This window comes from Lottia gigantea, assembly GCF_000327385.1.
Source record: "Lottia gigantea unplaced genomic scaffold LOTGIsca_69, whole genome shotgun sequence".
NCBI lineage: Eukaryota > Metazoa > Mollusca > Gastropoda > Lottiidae > Lottia > Lottia gigantea.
This window is the reverse complement of record NW_008710347.1, coordinates 1,232,206-1,250,953: the sequence shown is the minus strand read 5'-3', so window position 1 is coordinate 1,250,953 and position 18,748 is coordinate 1,232,206. Positions and strand designations below refer to the sequence as shown.

At 34.6% G+C, this 18,748-nt stretch overlaps 4 protein-coding genes across 4 annotated transcripts; 1 reads left to right on the top strand and 3 right to left on the bottom strand.

The window, feature by feature from the left end:
- Nucleotides 1-4,611: 4,611 nt before the first annotated feature.
- Nucleotides 4,612-8,479, top strand: LOTGIDRAFT_167823 (hypothetical protein; the record flags this gene model as incomplete). Its single annotated transcript, XM_009065324.1, has 2 exons — nucleotides 4,612-4,906; nucleotides 6,882-8,479. The coding sequence occupies 2 exons, from the start codon at nucleotides 4,612-4,614 to the stop codon at nucleotides 8,477-8,479; spliced, it is 1,893 nt and encodes a 630-aa protein (XP_009063572.1).
- Nucleotides 8,480-9,165: 686 nt separating this feature from the next.
- LOTGIDRAFT_167822 (hypothetical protein) lies at nucleotides 9,166-9,803 on the bottom strand (the record flags this gene model as incomplete). Its single annotated transcript, XM_009065323.1, has 2 exons — nucleotides 9,166-9,320; nucleotides 9,521-9,803. The coding sequence occupies 2 exons, from the start codon at nucleotides 9,801-9,803 to the stop codon at nucleotides 9,166-9,168; spliced, it is 438 nt and encodes a 145-aa protein (XP_009063571.1).
- Nucleotides 9,804-10,007: 204 nt separating this feature from the next.
- Nucleotides 10,008-13,259, bottom strand: LOTGIDRAFT_167821 (hypothetical protein; the record flags this gene model as incomplete). The annotated part of the gene is made up of 8 exons (XM_009065322.1): nucleotides 10,008-10,163; nucleotides 10,446-10,565; nucleotides 10,895-11,080; nucleotides 11,321-11,438; nucleotides 11,633-11,757; nucleotides 11,930-12,182; nucleotides 12,791-12,983; nucleotides 13,205-13,259. 8 exons carry the CDS (start codon nucleotides 13,257-13,259, stop codon nucleotides 10,008-10,010), a joined length of 1,206 nt encoding a protein of 401 aa, XP_009063570.1.
- A 462-nt stretch (nucleotides 13,260-13,721) lies between these two features.
- On the bottom strand, nucleotides 13,722-18,289 carry LOTGIDRAFT_235784 (hypothetical protein; the record flags this gene model as incomplete). The annotated part of the gene is made up of 10 exons (XM_009065321.1): nucleotides 13,722-14,063; nucleotides 14,390-14,652; nucleotides 14,935-15,071; nucleotides 15,355-15,474; nucleotides 15,741-15,926; nucleotides 16,045-16,162; nucleotides 16,397-16,521; nucleotides 16,857-17,109; nucleotides 17,512-17,707; nucleotides 18,232-18,289. 10 exons carry the CDS (start codon nucleotides 18,287-18,289, stop codon nucleotides 13,912-13,914), a joined length of 1,608 nt encoding a protein of 535 aa, XP_009063569.1. The 3' UTR covers nucleotides 13,722-13,911.
- Between the last annotated feature and the right edge of the window lie 459 nt (nucleotides 18,290-18,748).

Genomic DNA, 18,748 nt, shown 5'->3' with positions numbered 1-18,748 from the left:
CTAAAAATATCAGTATAGTTTCGACACAGCTGTATATGGTAATTTTTTTAATATTTGTTAGATTCTTGCTGGTAGTAAAATCAATCACCAGAATCATTCTAGACCTACATAATAATACACAACACAAAGGAAATAATAAAGTAATAGTCATTAATGATATATGAAACAGGTACAGACAAGTCAACTGACTGACAAATAATCCTGTCTCATCCCCCCGATCTTCATTTTCATTAAATCTTCTTATACACTGACCTTAATATACTTCTAGTTCTGTGTCCTTTATAATCCTATTATCATTATCATCAGGAAGTTCATGACGTTACATGGCATTGTCCGTCTTCAACTCAGTTGATGAAACTAGACTTAAAATTCCATGTCAAACATTTGGAAGTTTCCACAATTCGATCAAAATTCATAACTGGAAACACTTTACTACTTACGCACAGGCGTCAAGATATTGCCCCGACCCTGAATTTAATAAAATGCAGGATTCAAGTCCTTTATTAACAAAAACGTTCCCAGAATCACCTAAAATGTATATGCGGAGAAAAATTGGCGATGGTCCCTCCCGAACCCAAGGTCTTCACCCTTACCTCTATCTATTCTAGTAATACTGATCACTGTGAAGGGTGTTAAATACAGAAGCCATGGATGCTTTGTTATTTCCCATTCGACACAATACATATATGTTTCTGTAGTAAAATGTAATTTGGCATGGACGAAGGTATGAGATAATTTAATGTAGTGCCATTATTTTAATAATTATAACAATTGGTAGTGATCATGAGACAATAAAACTTCAACGCTGTACAAAATGAATGGAATATTCATTGTATTATTCTGGGGTAACAAGGTAAATATTGAAACAGAAATCATATTATCGCTCTATAAAAATTCTTTTGTTTTTGTCGAGGCTATTGTTTATGATCAATGTTGATGAGTGAATTATACATCTATTGATAATGGCGAAATTATTACCCATTTGCAATGTATATGGTTAGAACAAATAAAGATCGGCTTCATTTCATAAATTTGATGTATTCTTTGGTCTTATAGTATATATCATAACGCGACAATTGTCCAACCAACGATGATCATAATTCACTGACCTAAAAGAGGACTATACACTGGTACTAAAGTCAATAATGCCATTTACTAGTAAAATGGAATCATTCATTGTAATTCCTGGAGATGATAAGGAACATTAGTTAAATAGTCGCTGAAGCAAATAGAGCCATAACGCATTGTAAATAGTTACTTATCTCCATGCTACTGGTTCTCAATTTATTCAAGATGTGTTGGTTTTTACTACTTACTAATTTGAATACCAGACTAGATTGACGATTTACGAGGATAGACGATTGGCATCAAATTCTATGCCTTTTTATGATCAAAACATTTAAAGAGGAGTTTCCTGATTTTCATTTATTAAAATGAAAATGCTAATATTTATATGAATAGAAAGTAGAGGTGTCCTCATGACTTGGAAAAAACCCAAGTTTGTCTCACATGTCCATAATTAATTCATAATTAGCTAAATTAGAAGATATAACAAAAACACAAGACAATATTATGGAATATAACACATTTTATTTTTTTTTTTTTTGTTTATCCAGACTGTACAAACATGGACATTTATGATTGATTAAAACTCTTAATTATATGCAATAAGAGCATAATGATATGATTCAAAATGCATGATAATACATTAGAAACACCAATTAATCAAATAGTTTGCTTAATATGACACATATAAATAAGGAAACCCATCTTTAATGTCGAAAAGGATACAAACTACAAGCTGAAGGCATCCATAACCCTTTTTATACCGGAAAATGATATTTTGCTATAAGAAAGCAAAAAAATAATAATTCAGATTGGAAAATATAGCGGAACGTAGGAGTTTCGACCAACACCCAAAATATCCTCAGATGAAGCCCCAGGAGGAATGGAAGATTTCAGATTAAGAAAATGATCTAGATATTAATTGGTGGAAGTGAAAGCCCGTGGCTCTTCTGATAAGAATCTCACGCATTTTCTGCGCTAGTTCGACATTATGATCTCCATTGCTCGAGGTAACACCACAGAAATAAAGTTTATCGAGATAAGCTTGATATTGTCTACTAATTATGTTCTTGGATTTCGATTTGATTGTGAAGAAACATGCGAGCTTCCAATCAATTTAACTAGTCTCATCCTTTTAGTTAAGCTATCAGGATGTCACGATATTAAGACAAGGAACTATAAAGCATCGCAATTGAGTCTTTTTGTTGGGTTACCCCCTATGATGCAGGTCGAAGGGAATGAAACCATACGAAACTACGAATGGGTTTTCAAAAGGCTATTATATTTCAACTAAGCCATCAAATCACATTTTAAGGAAAAGGATTTTGTTGAAATATTATAGCCCTTTATTCGGGAGACTTATCGATATAGAGATTCAAAATGGTCGTAAGAAAGTTTTGTAGTTTCGTATTGGATTGAAACTTAAAAATCGAAGATCTGCCGATTGGTAAAGTAGGTAATAGTTGATGTATTCCATACGGTACACTGATCAGATGTATAGTGATCTAGTGATTTACATCAAACAAAGCTCCTGATATTCCAGATACTATCTACTGTAAGTTAAAGTCGAAAGACTCAATCACAAAGAGCCACCAGGTTTTCCTGACGGGGGCGTATATACCCTGTTTACACTTTTTACAGGTTATATCAGGTGGTAAAGTTAATGATTGCATCTATATCTACTGTATATACCAGACTCTATCGATTCTATATAAAAACTTCACATAGTATTTCTATTGACTTTTCATACACAATATTTTATGAACATGTAAATATAATAAAGGAATTTGAAGAAATATCCTTGTAACAGCTGTATCTAAAACACTATTGCTGGATTCGTTATTTGAACTTTGATTGGTCTTACGTACACAATATTCCAAGTAAGTTTGATTCATTTACTATTCCTCGAAGCAATGTAATCGCATTTCCTCAAGATTCTGTGATAATAGGTCTGATCATGAAATCAGCGTGCACGTCGTGGCAATTCTCGTAGGAAATACATGTAAATGGGATATTAGAGTGGCGTATGGAAAGTTATATGGTAACACACTATCTCTCATCTCCATCTTGGTCTACAACTGGTTATGATTATGTATAATTTTAATGTGATTATATGATAAATCTTTCCTAGGCAGTTGGAGATAAATACATGCGCAGAAATAGTTTGATTTGATACAGAGTAAATGTATAAAGTTGACCCAACGAATTTCACTCAGTTGCAATGTATGATGAAACAGTTTAACAACTGATTTACGTAAATGGAGACACACAGGAATATTGAAAAACGATAACGTAATGACATATTTTATCTATGTATAAAATTATTTTCATGAGAGTTCTGGAAGTATCACTTGTGTATTCCTTGTAACCCAATAATCAAATTACATTAACAATATTTATGTTGTATGGTGATGATGATGATGTAGTTCTATCGAAAAAAGAATGAGAGAAAGATTTTTTTATCGACAAAGATAACAAATTGGGTTTATACAACTATTAAAAGATCCCTTCTACCAGCACCGACTGTGCTAGAAAACATTAGGATTGTCAGAACGCAGCGGCAAGGATATCACATAATGTGATCAGTAGCCATTATTTTTCTGCATACAAAATTGGATTAAATTTTTTGCTTGATATTTCCGCTTTAACAACAGTAATGAAACAAGTTCACGCAAAAAGACTAGTGTAGTTACTTTACGTAATAGAAGTTTTGTCACGAAGCCAAAAAGTAATGTAATTATTTAAAATATTTTATTGACCAGTGGTAAATTTTAGTTGGTTTGAAGGTTGAAATAGGGGTATAAATTATATAGGGATATACCGTTCTCGTTGTGTAACGGCTATTCGTTGACTTGAATTCTCCAGGTATGCCTTATTGAAAACAGATATAACTATTATAAATGAACGAGATTACGCTGATCTAAATTAAAAGCACTGGGAAATTTAGTGTTATAGTAACAATGTATTAAATATTTTGAAAACGAAAGCCATCACATGTGTTCAATAACATAAAATGAACGTCCTGCCAAGAGGTGAATACGGCCAGTCTTCTTCCTCGACAAAAAAAAAAGTATGTGAACAGTCACAAATGCATATGGTTAATTGCCTTTCTGTCGAGGCCTCTGATTGGATATATTCGCTGGCGTACAATCCAATCAAATCGATGCATCCCGTAATACAGCAATAGTGCTTATTGCAGTCAAGGTATAATAGCTCGACATTTTGAAGACGATGCCATGATAGATAAAAAGTTATGCCTTCTTTTCAGCTTATGGTCGGAACATCGGACGTGAAATTTCTTGTTTTGTAATACTAACACAATAGGTAATATAATAGGATTATGACCATTTTAAGAATGTAAATATATGACTAGTTATTAGTTTAATATGTATTGATTTATAATATTATCTTATTAACTTCTCATAGTTCATTGATTCTCGTTACTGGATCTGTTTTCTTAAACTTCGTCTGCTAGCTTTTCTATTGATCTTCGCTGTATGTTCATTGTATGAACTTCATTCCACTCTTGTATTATTCATTTTAGACATGGCCTCACTGTCTACCGGATCGGAGTATCATCTCACTTGTGGATTATGCTGCCAAGACTTTGATTCTCCCGTGACTCTCAAGTGCCTTCACAGTTTCTGCCAGTCGTGTATACAGAGTTATATAGATAAAAGGAGTAAAGAAGTAGAAGCCGAGGGATGTTTTCTGTGCCCTGTTTGTGATGAGATAATTCAGAGCCCCTGTGATACATTACCTATATCTAGATGGGCTGAAAAGTTACCATCCAGTCAATTTTTGAAATGTTTGGCTGATACAATTACTGGTAAAAGTTCTGGTAAGTAACGTTTATCAATATTGAAAACAGATAATCCGGGAAAAATCGATTCTAAGAGTTTTGGCCAGGAATCAACTGGTAGAAAGGACCCTCGTGAACCTCAGCTAGTTATCAATGTAAAGTTGTCCGTTTGTTCGTTCTTTTTTCATGTTTTTCTAGATCTCCCGTGCAATAGAACACATGCTGCCATCTGTCACCTATGTATTCAATGTCTCGTCCTGATTCACACAACATAGATATACAGTAATATAAATATTTACAGTATATTGATTCAATTTTCACCCCCTTTCTTCTCTACAACTACCTTGTTATCATAGGTGTGACGTGACGTCAATGCTATTTGTAACCAAACACCCTAATAATCAGAAGCAATCGACATTCATGATTTTTAAAGAAAATCTAGATTCTCTGAGAGTATCATGCTTTTGAAATTTGAAAGTCATAGTAATTATGAACGTTTTACAAAGCACCAGTGCCATAAAATAACTTGTATATGGTCTCGAATCGGAGATATTGCTGAAAATCGATAATATGATGCACTGTAAGACATGTATTTCAAATCCATTCAATCGGGAAATGAAACTCAAATTCAAGGGTTTTTTTTGTGTCTGAATAATTCTGACTGAAGAATGTTAACAATTGTGAAAGGGGAAAAGATGAATTATGAAACTCTTTTTAATTTTTTTATTAGTGTTTCCGATAGTTGAAATTCGATAATATCTTTAGACATTATTCAAATCTAGTTATGTTTTGGTAAAAGGTTAGTGAAATCATGAAACTTCTTTGTTGGACTTTTCCAACCGTATTTGTACACAAACACAATAACAAAACAATTATCACTAAGCAGTAATCACTCAACTGCTAACAGAAAATATATTGACACCATCACATAATCGTTCAATGTATCACACTTTCGTACTCAATATTAGTAACACAACAAATATACACACACACTACATCGGGGGTTTTCAACCTAGGGGTAATTATCCCAAGTAGGATAATTTAGAAATTTATTAATTGAAAAAATGTTCTCCGACATGAAAAAGATTGCAGAAAATTGCACAAAGAAAGTCACGAAATAGAAAAGGGTGGGGGGGGGGGGGCGTCATGCAATTGATTAAAGACCCTAAATAGGATAAAAGAAAGAAAAACGTTGAAAGCCCTGCATACAAAATATACAAACTTTTACTTTTCACCAAACTTGCCTTACCATAACACATCAAACTCACACAAACACACCCTCTCACACAATTAAATACCTTACAAAACATACAATCTTGTGCTGTAAGTAAATGATAACTTCAAGGAAAATTTGTCTTGCGATAGGCTCAATTAAATAAAAACCTGTTAAATCCCTAGACTCTTTATTGAATTCCGACAAATCTTCACATAGTACGTGATGTCAATGTTAACAATTCATTTAAATCTAAGTAGAAAGCAAGTTATTTTATAGATTTAACGTGTTCTTGTTACTCTGAACAAGCTGATGAAGACATAAATAGTTAATGTAGCACTCCTCTATTATTTCCGTCCTGTGTAAATGAAACAGACCAGTCAATAATTAAAGATAGTTACTCTATAACCATATGCTTTTCTTTGGTAAAATATTAATTATTGACAGGTTTTTTTATGTGACTCATTACAGAGATCCAATGGCAGATACAGTTTGCAAACATAGAAATTGAATTAAAAGAAATTGGATTAAGCGCACAACATAGCACGATTGAAGAACTATTAAATGTGCGCATTTAAATATTTAACGTCAACACAGTCGGAATAAATTGAAACATTGTGTACTTGTGTTTCCTTACGTTTTAATCTGGAATTTGGCAGTGTACGGCTATAGTATAAAACTTCAATACTACAACTAGTCATTTCCTTGCTCACGAATTTTGATATACAAACGTGAAATTTTGCCAAAGAAGACTTTTTGCTTTTTATAACTCTTTGTGAATGTTTGTATTGTATATTTCAGGTGATTTATGTGCTTTATGTTCCGATGCTGATAATATAGTTAAAGCTACAGTGTGGTGTCAAAACTGCCATGATGGGTTATGTGATAACTGCTCTGTGGTTCATGGGAAAATGAAAGTGACCAAAACACACGGTACTGTTCCAATAAGCAAAGTGTCTGAACAGGAACGTAATAAATCCGGAAATCCTATTTGTTTATCTCATCCAGATCATTGTATAGAGTTCTACTGTGATCAGTGTTGTGTAACCTTGTGTCAAACGTGTGCTATTGTAGCACATAGAAAGTGTAAAAATATCGAAAGTGTATCGAAAGTTGCACGGACAAGTCGTTCCCATCTCCATCAATCACTGAATGAAATCAAATCACATGTTATAATGGCGGAGAAAAATTTAGCCGATCTACAAATCAAAACTAATCAACTTGAGGAGAGTAAACATAGAACTGACCAGGCAATTAAAGATTATGTTAACGATATCATAAAGACAATCAGACAGTCCGAAAGCCGACTACTTGAGAAATGCGAGAAAGAGTATGAAATAACATCGGGGGAGTTGATAACCAGACAGACCACAAGTAAGAAAACATTCACAGCTTTAAGGCAGGTAGAGAAATTTATTGCTTCTGTAATTACGATGGGTTCAGATACAGACATATTAAACAATACACAATTAATCGAAATACAGAAACATCGTCTGTTAAACATATCTTCTGCAGATATCAATCTACCCATCTGCGTCGATGTGAAGTTTGTTGAAAATCAAAAATTATCTTCTGTGGTAGAGACTGAGGTAATTGGATCTATCAAACCACGCTCTTCCTATAAACTCATGAGATTAGAAACTCATTTAGAAGGAGAAAATAAGGGTGATTCTAGTGCCATAGATTTAGTTATCGTGACGGTCAACAATCAGTGTATTCCCATTGTAGTCGATGGCACCAATAACTGTATTAAACTTCTGTCTAATCCTCCTCGGAAAATAACATTACGCAATCCAAGACGAATCGAGAAACTGAACAACCAAACAGTGATAGTTACAGCCAGTAAACATGTTATGTTTATTGATGTTATACCTCAATTTCAAGTAAGTAGAATGGTAGAAACACAATCTGACTATACTGGAATTGCTGTAATTGGTACCAACCGTCTGGCAGCTAGTAGGTCATCGTTCTCTGGTGGGTGCTTTATTGACGTCATTGACTTCTCTGGTACCGTGTTACAGAAACTAGTATTAAAAGATTTATTGGATCCTAGCTATTTATCGGCAACTTATAGCGGAAATATTCTCATATCAGATTGCAAATCTAAAGCCGTAACATGTTTAACTCATACGGGAGAAATATTGTTCACTTATAGATCTGATAACGGAGATAAGCTCAAACTTCCTTACGGTGTTTGCTCTTCAATAGATGAGTGTATTTATCTAGCAGATTACAATGGTGCTAGAGTTCTTAAACTGAATAAAAATGGAGAATACATGGAGGACTGCTTAACAAAATCCCATGGTATAGATAGACCACGAGGGGTGGCTTTTGATGATAATGATTATTTATATGTGTGTCATTGCAAAGGTTGGATCAATGTTTTCAGAATATCATAACATTTCAATCTCACAGTTTTTAATCACATTCGTGCTTTTCAAGAATATTTCAACGAATATGTTATTTGCACCTCATATTTCACTGTAGAAACTAATGAATGACACGATTCTTCATGTGTGATTGTTATCGCTGGCGTTATACAGTGATGTAGTTTTTTTGTATGTTTCTGGACTATGGTTCTTTGTATCAGCTATCCATATGCTCTCAGAAACTTATCTATTACAACTTAGTAAAGTGTAGATGTGAATCTTTCCATTCATGCAATTTAATTTATTTGAATTAAAAATAGATTGAAGATCAGCTATAGACATTTATGATAAAGTGCTTTAGAAGGGAATTAGAATCTCGTTAGATGATAAATTTATCAAAAAGTCTATAACCTATGGGAACTCTCCGAAAGGATGTCGGGTTGATATGCTTAAAAATCAGAATAATTGAATTCCACTACAATAGTATCTGTGGTGAAAGTCGCAAGCAAGACAGATCATAATCTACCTTCAACACCCGCCCCCACATTTTCCCAAAGTTTGTCAACCCTTTCAGTTCAAAAAGCCAATAATGTGTATTTGGCATTATTCATTTGCGACCATTCTTCAAAATATGCAAAGCTGAAAGTGCCAAGGAAATAAAAGGATACATAGGTTATGAAGTTGATTTTTTTTATTTATAGCCCATTTCAATTAATTCAACATTTCATCCATGTGCAGACCTTATGTATATCACTAAAACCGGTAAATGGTGGGCACATCATAGCAATATCTCGACCATATACACAAACGTGAAACTTCCTGCATGAAAAGGGATCAGGATACATACCCCAGGCTAAGGGACATTTAAATTCTGAAATATAAATTATAACATTATGAAGGTAAAAACCCAGAGGTCTGTATGCTTTCGAATTAATAGGAAATGGCTAAAAAACTTCAAATGTCAATCTGTTTTTCTAAATTTTCTTAATGCGGAGATGGGTAAAATGGGCTATGAGTTTTATATTAAGGCAAACAAATACACGTAATACCACAGATATCCCTTGCTCTAACCTTTGACTGGAACAATAGGCCGTTGAGTTGTTGTTGGAGGCACCCATGGCTTTTTAGTTGTTGGCCTCCACCACCAAGGATTTCTTGTTGTTGTGCTTGGTGGTACCCAAGGTTTCCTTGTGGTTGATGGTACCCATGATTTCCTTGTGGTTGTAGTTGGTTGTACCCAGGGTTTCCTTGTGGTTGTGGTAGGAGGCACCCAAGGTTTCCTTGTGGTTGTTGGTTTCCACCACCACGGTCTTGTCGTGGTTGTCGTAGTTGTGGACTGCGCTGAGAACACCATTTCCTTGCACGTTTCAGATCTACAATATTTTATATGGTATCATGAACCATAGGATTTACCAGGAATTTAAGCTTTTGAGCCCTACTGTTAATATACAATGGTAAATGTTCGATTTCTCTTGGCTCGAATACGAACTAACATGTCAAAAAAATGTAGAATGCCAATCTTCTTCCAAACTCGTTTCATTTGAAGGATAAGAACATGTTAAATTATCAATACTTGCCCTTTTCCAGCCAATAGACAGTTGGTGATGACAGAAAGTAGCGGATACGGACTTCCACAGAAACCACCAGAAAAATCGTCTAAATCAAGGGCCCATATCATTCCTCCTCCAAACCCTTCTTTTAATAACCAATCTAACTAAAACCAAATCATACATACTGTTCAGTTTGTGTTCATCTCGTTGGTTTTAGTTATTACAAACCCTAAATCCAAACATGCATTGTTGTCTTTCGAAAATACAGACTTTTGACCGAAGACGAAATCGTTAAACAGTAACGAAGACTCTAGACAATTTTCTTTTTCAAGGGACATTATTTGAAGAGTGAAATCTAATTTGTCGTAATTTTAAATATTGTTTTTATACTCGAATTTTTATAATTTATTCCGCACACACGTTAAAATATCTGATTTACTGCTAACCTTAGCTGCTATAGCTTTCTGGTCATCATAGCCAACCCATTGGTCTCCAGAAACAGCGTATGGTACTTTCATATTGTCATCTTGTAAGGTCTGGTATTTATTCAAAACCTCATCACAAATCTAAATAGAGAAACACCAAGACTTTAATACTATAAATAAAATCCGTACAAGTAAAGGAAATTTCGTTAATCAACATCTCGTCCAAAGCATGGCAAAATCAGGAGTAAAAATATTATAGTAGTGGACTCCTCCAAAGAAAAGAGTAAGCATGGTCTGCTTCTCGTGCGACACCCGCCACTACTATGCTAATCAAAGATCATTTGTCCAAATATCGTTACTGTGCACTTGTTGATTATTGATTATTATTTGGCGGTGATGATAGAGATTCAATTTAAGCCACTAGGAAATAGCAATATAGCAAAATAGCAATGAGTTAATGGGTCATTTACCTCGTAGAAGACCAAAAGGCCAGATTCCAGTGAGTAAGGTCCCTTTCTACCAGGTCCAGTAACTGGAGCACCTAATCCAGTATTATATTTGTTTGCTAGTGTAAACGTTTTACCATACATCGGCATACCAATATTAATTTTCTCTTTAGGTGCACCTTCCTGAACCCAATACTTTGCTGTATATTCCTACAAAGATAAAATTAATTTCAAATGGAAATCGAGAATACCGTATTTAGTTTTTTTGCCTTTTGCCCAGATTCTTATCTCAATCAGCCCTTTTGATAGTGAGCATATTATATCTTACACTCGCTGCGATTCCACGGATTATTGGAATATTAATTTTTGAAGACAGCTTTATAAAGATTATTATTGGCAATAATTTGGGAAGGTTACAAAATCATATTGTCATTTCAGAAATGTACCTACCACTGTCAGAGTTGGTGTGGGATCTCCACGATAAGCAAACAGTGGAGCATTGTGTCCCGTGACATCATCCCAACCACCATGGAAGTCGTAGGCCATTAAATTTATCATATCCAGACTCCTGTAATGAAGTATCCCAAATTAAGAATGCCAACGTAAACACATCTTGCTACATTGCTTGCGATATCCTAAATTTAAAGCTTCAAAAACTTATGATTCCTTTCGTCTAATTACCTATACGGTCTGTATAAATGAGACACAAATCCTAAATATTTGGTAGATACTTTGGAATGCATCAAAATAATTTTATCTTACTTTCCTATAGCAGCTACTTCGTATCCTCTATCAACAATAGTTTGAGGTGCAGGTACTGCTGCTGTTATTAATAGTCTATCTCGACCTGTTTCACGTCCCTCTTTCTCAAAGGCTTCCCTCAGCTCCTATTATTTAGAAAAATTCGTGATAAAAAAATTAATGACAGCATACTATTAAGTACTGTTGGTAATGATAATCATGTCTTTTGATAATTTTAAAAAGCATGCAAACAAAAGAAATTTGAACTAAAGTCGAACAATAACTGTTGTGAAAGTCATCATAATGTTTACCCCTTACCTTCACGAGAAACGTATACCGTTTTTTATCGATTGGTGGACTGCCGCGATTAGCTGGGTATTCCCAATCTAAATCTAATCCGTCAAAACCAAATCTTCTCAAGTATTCAATACTTGTGTCTATAAATTCACGTCGGTTTTCCCAAGTGGATGCCATTTTAGAAAAATCTTTGACTGGCATACTCCATCCTCCAACGGCTAGCAGAATTTTCAAACTGGGATTCGATTTCTTCAGATCCAAAACTCGATAATACCTTTAACATTAATAACGTCAATAGGCTTGAAATATCACTCTGGAATTTTTTTCTAGCTGTGCCATCCCTAACATTATTATTATATTAAAACAATTTACCCCGGTAATAATACCTTATTATAAGCCCGGCAAATTTGGCTCCTCTTGTTCTTCGGACGTGATAACTGGGTGTGATATCGCCAAGGTCAGAGCTAGACTCAAAAAGTCGCAATTTATGGGATCCAGTTTTGGAACGCTAGTTTTTGGGAATTTTCACCATTTCGTCATACGTGAAGACATTTCTGGATATTCCGCAATGTCCATGTGTCTCACTCGATGCCACAATACAGTTGATATGCGGGCTTAACTTATGGACGACACCACATCCGTATATTCACTTATCACGTCTGTGGGTAGGACTAGTTATGTTCGGCTTCTTTATTGTATACGTAGGGACATCAATGTAAACAAAACTGTCTGCTACATTATCTGTCTTTTGCTAACATGAGCTTAGTTCGATATATTGCTAATATTGACAAACATTAAGCTGAGACCACCAGACTAATATTATTGCGGTGGTAATAAATTAAATGGATAGTATTTATCTATTACATCTATTCATTGACTTACATTCCTCTAGGATATTGAGTATCATCATTCCATTCAGTTGGTATCAGTCTATTACCAGAGATATGAGCAAAGGAATATATGACGTGTGTACAACTCTTAGGGTTGATATCTTCTGGAAAGAACTGTCCATTTCCTGTACGATACTGAGACCAATTGGCATAATAGCATACCACATTGAACTTCTTTGAATGAACTACAAGAATAAATAGCAACGGATTGCTAGAAAACGCGAGGTCTAAAGTATTTGGTGATAAACAAAATTCTCGGGGTCTTTGTATATGGTTAAAGGTGTGGATGTCGAATCGTTCCCGATAGAGTGATCAGAGTTATCAAATGAACTTTTCATGAAGATGTAGAGTTGCTGTCTGCTTATTGAAGATGATACAGGCAAAAAAAAAACAAAATCAGCCTTACCTTCAGGTGCCAATATACTTATCAGCAACAAAAAATATGCTATATAGTCCTTCATATTGAACAATGTTACAGAAATAAAGAAGAAAATTTACTCCAGTGAGATACAACGTCCATACAGCATTCCTACCCGTCCTTTACGATAATAGACAAAGAAAATAAACCCAAGTCTTTATATTCTTAATCCTTATATTAAGTAAGAGTTTAATGATATTTACCAAGCTAATCGTGAAGAGAATTTAATTGTTACACATTCATTCTGGTATCCAACTGGTCAACACTTTGAAGTTCTGGATTGTCACTTTGACTTGGCCTTGATCATGTAATATATTTTCGAGGATGTTCGAAACAACGATAACCGGCATTTGATTACGACATATTTAAGCACAGGTGTATTGATAATGTAGTCTATGCACCGGAGCTTAATTCCATCCCAAGGCCTTAATCTTTTTGATGATTAAAAAAGTACTCTTTCAAACCTGATGGTCCCAGTAACTTTTTCAAGTAAGATGCAACACAATTGGAAAGGTCATAATTTTTATTCGTTAAACAATAATCGGATCATATATATTAATATTATTTACATTGCCATAATAATTTATTTACATAATACATAATGATAATATATTAAAACTTTTGTCTCTTTTTCTTTGTCTTAGAATGTGTATGTACAAATGTGAGATGTTTTTTTTCATTCAAGCAGGGAAGTTTTAACAGTCCATCCAAGCACATACTTTTAACGTAGAATTGAAACCTGTGTTAGCTGGACACCCCATTCTGATATCACGGCCGCCTACACACCAATGGAAAACTCTACAACTTAATGGATCACCAAAGATTCCATCGACACTACATCTAAATGCTGAAAAATAAAAATCATTAATCTAATTAGGATGAAAAGAGAGTAAATTGCTACATCGACAGTCCCCCTGGAAGTTAAGGAAAGTATGCATTTCTTAGTTATGTGCTTTTCTCGGCTCTTTTCTTTATTGGTTTTACTACTAGCGAAAGAGAGTTATTGAATAACTGACTAAAGCTCATCCCATGCTGCTGACGCGTGTTTCGGATACCCAATTCTACGGCTATGGGCATTAACTTTCCAAAAATTTGATTCCAGCCTTATGAACAAAGTAAATAAACACACTGAATAAGAGAATCGACTCATATTGACTATGGCTCACAACTTACATCCTGATGATGGTCTTTTCGTTGTTGTAGGATACCACCACCATGGGCGCACTGTTGTGGTTGTAGGTGGTACCCAGGGTTTTCTGGTTGTAGTAGGTTTCCACCACCATGGCTTCACAGTTGTGGTTGTAGGTGGTATCCACGGTTTTCTGGTTGTAGTCGGTCTCCACCACCATGGTTTTACGGTTGTGGTTGTTGGTTGTACCCATGGTTTCTGTGTTGGTTGTACATTTGTTTGTGAGCCAAACTTTTCTCTACACATCCTTGAACTATTAAAATGAATATGCAATATTAAATATTATCGATCGATTTCATTTGTAGAAAACCAGTTCAATATACAACCAAATTTCATCTCAATCACAAACATTCACTAATATTTCTGTGGCTACACTCTTACAAATTCGAAGACGCCAAATGTGTTTGCAAACACGACTGAAAATGGCCTTAAAGTAAAGAACGCCATTGATTCTATATTCATAAATTTGATTAATATTTGTACCGCAACGCTAGCTCTCTCGTTATTTAAATTTATATTAAATTCTTACCCTTTGCCGTTTATCAAACATTCACTGATAATAGAGAGAAGTGGATAGGGATTACCACAAAAAGAACCAGTGAAGTCGTCATAATCTATTGCCCATATCATACCACCTCCATAGCCTTGTTCCAGAAGCCAATCTAACTGAAATATCAAAACGTTTAAAAACATAAATACCTATTCAACCAAACTAGCATACTTTGTCAAACTAACTAGTACACAGACATTTTCAGTGATACGAAAGATTCAACGAAAAAAAACTTGGCGACGGACACCAGCTAACAAATATATAAGTAATCGTAGTATTTCAATTTAAAACCCATGCACTGGATTTCTAAAAGGACGAAAGTATATACATGTGCTTTGTTTTGAACACATTTACATTTCTATCTACGTTTAAGGCAATGCGGAATATAAGCGACTATACCTTTGTGGCTACTGCCTTTTTATCATCATATCCAACCCATTGGTCTCCAGAAACGGCGTATGGTACTTTTATATTATCATCTTGTATGGTCTGGTATTTATTAAGGAGAGTTTCACAGATCTAAAACAACAGAAAAGGCAAAAGCTTAGCATTAAAATTGGTATTTATTTATTGTTATTTTTTCGCATATTACCCTCTTTTTAAAGTTCATTAAAGTATAAAAACTGGTTTTAATTCTGCCTTTTTTCGACAATGACAAAACACGATTGACATCCATTGAATTCATAATTCAACAACTTTGGAATCATAACCCATATTCATATATGACATTGCGTTTTTCGACAACATGGATTTGCTTATGATCAGCTTTTCAGCTCAAGACCTACCTCATATGACAAAATAATTCCAGCTTCACCAGAATAACGTTCTTTTTTACCAGGCCCAGTAACTGGAGCACCTAATCCAGTGTTATATCTATTAGCTAATGTATAACTTCTTCCATACATTGGAATGCCCACTTGGATTTTTTCTTTTGGAGCACCTTGTTCAGCCCAATAATTTGCTGCATATGCCTACAAACAAATCCATACTATGTATAAATAATCTATAATTTATTCATAAATATTTATCTAGAATGTTGTTTTGAATATTAAAGGGCCATGCACCAAAGATAATAGTTGAATTACTTACAACATTAAGAGTAGGTGTAGGATCACCAGGATAAGCAAACAGTGGAGCATTATGTCCTGTTACTTTATCCCATCCACCATGTAGATCATACGACATCAGGTTTATCATATCCAAACTCCTATCAATTATAATGAAGACTGAATAATCTTAAGCATGGTCTTCATACTTCATTTCATGAAGTCGTACATACGGAAACCGAAGCTTATGTCACCGGTAAGTTATAGTCCCCGAATGTTCGTTATATCAAACATAAACCATAGTAACAGACAGTTTTTTTTTAGAAAACGGTATCAATGTATAACTCGATCTTTTGGTTATTGCTACCAACTTGACATTCTTCTAATTTACATACTTGCCGATAGCTGCAACTTCATAACCAATATCGATAGTTGATTTACTAGCTGGTACTGCAGCGGTTATCAACAATCTTTCTTTTCCCGTTTGTTGGGCTTCTTTCTCGAACCCTTGTCGAATTTCCTGCATTGAAAATATATCATGTCTAATAATATGAGATTCAAATTTGAATAGTTTGACACTCTTCACAATGTCAATCTAATACGAATTTAAGACCTTGACTACAATAGCCACTTTTCGGTTTGTAAATACAGTGATTTGATTGGATTACATGCTAGTGAACACAGCCAATCAGAGATATCCAATATAATCCAATATATTTACAATCTTATCAAATCTAATCGCTGCATTCCATGATACATACAAAAACAGTGGCTATTGTAATCGAGGTATAAGACAAAGTAATACCTGGACGGAAGATGGTATAACTTACTTTGTTGGAAACAGATGATACTCACCCGACACAAATATGTAAATCTTTTCTTATCGATAGCTGGACTTCCTCTACTTCCAGGATATTCCCAATCTAAATCTAATCCGTCAAAACCAAATCTTCTCAAATATTCAATAGCATTGGCAATAAATTCTTGTCGATTTCCAGCTGTAGAGGCCATGACTGAAAAATCTTTGACACCCATAGTCCAACCTCCTACAGCAAGAATTACTTTCAGATCAGGATTTGATTTCTTCAGATCCAAAACTCGGAGGTACCTGTAAATCATACAGATGAATGCAATCATTTTATGTAACGTCCAAGGTGCAATTGCTGAAATTTGTCAGTGGTATGGGTCTAATGTTAGAAAAACACTTCTATCAAAGGCAGTGTATCAAATGGTAAACGGGCTTGGATCTTGGATTTTCGGGGGTTGAATTGGGTATTGAATATATGTTAATAGTCTTCAGAGGTACACAAACTGCACGAAAATAGCATCATCTCTTCCAATAGACAAAAAACTAGATGTTTCACTTTCTATTTCTATATTATGTCCTTTCTATAATTTACATTACTGAATAACCATTTCTGAGACTAAGTTACGATTTGTCAAACGGATGTTGAATCTGTCCCATTTATCGTCTTCCAATCAAACAAATCATTAAAGTCAAAATACTTACAGTCCTCTTGGATATTCAATCAAGTCATCATTCCATTCAGTAGGGGCTAGTCGATTACCAGATAATTTAGCAAAGGCGTATATGATGTGAGTACAGATCTTAGGATTGATATCTTCAGGTAAAAATTTGCCACCCGCTGGTCGGTATTGGGCCCAGTTGGCAAAATAACACACAACATTGCGTTTGGTAGTGGTAACTGAAATACAAAAAGAAATCATTGGTGTGGCAAAAAAAATTCAACAATAAAGTCATTGATTATTGACTTTTTTCTAGTTCAAACCCGATCAACTGTTTTTGACAATCCGTTCTATTCTACAAATTGGAATACAGTTAATGTTAATTAAGGTAAATCGTGTTTTGAGAGACTGGCCAGACACTGTTAGCATCGATTTGCATCATTCCAATTTTCAAACTGGTGTCGGAGGTTCCGGTAATTCCACTAAAACTTATCGTTTTATGACGTCATGATAAGGGTCTCATAATAAGAATAATAGAACTTTCAGACTGACGTTCGTGGTTCCTGCTTTTCTATATGATGATAAAAGCAGATCGTCATCAAACTCTTAGTTATAGAGTAATTGCAGGAACCAAAGACGCCGGACTGAAAATTTGAATGGTGCAAATTGATCAATGTCCCCAATACACATAAAAAGTTTAGAAAACCTCTTTATAATCCCTTTAACGAAAAATATCCTTATGACAAGCGCCAAATTATCTTACCTGTATTAAACACAGACAGAAACACTAATACAGTGAGAAATATATAATGACCCTCCATTTTGAGATAATACTAAAATTAAGGGTAACAGAATACGTCTTGATATCTATTTATAAGAAAGACGGAGGCATGAGACTTAATCCTGTTCCATACTCGACATGTTACCATAGCATTTACAAATAATCCTTTTCCTTTATCAGACGTTTTTAATAGGTGTGGACATGTGTAGCAATACTATTTGCAAAGAGAATGTTCGTTCATGGTTTGCATTATAAAATAGGTAAGGTCAATCATACAAAAAGAATGGAGTAGACTCTACTGAATGCTACACAAAAGAAGCTGCTTTGTTGTGGTATTTTGATAATAGAACACAGCTTTATGACAAAAAAATTCTCTTTATATGCAACTAACATACGAAGATGGTTTAACCTTTCCACAAGTTACAGTAAAACTGATTTGATCCCTTCCCTTCAACAGATTAATTAGGCTGAGAAGGATTATGGTAACGGATTGGATTTT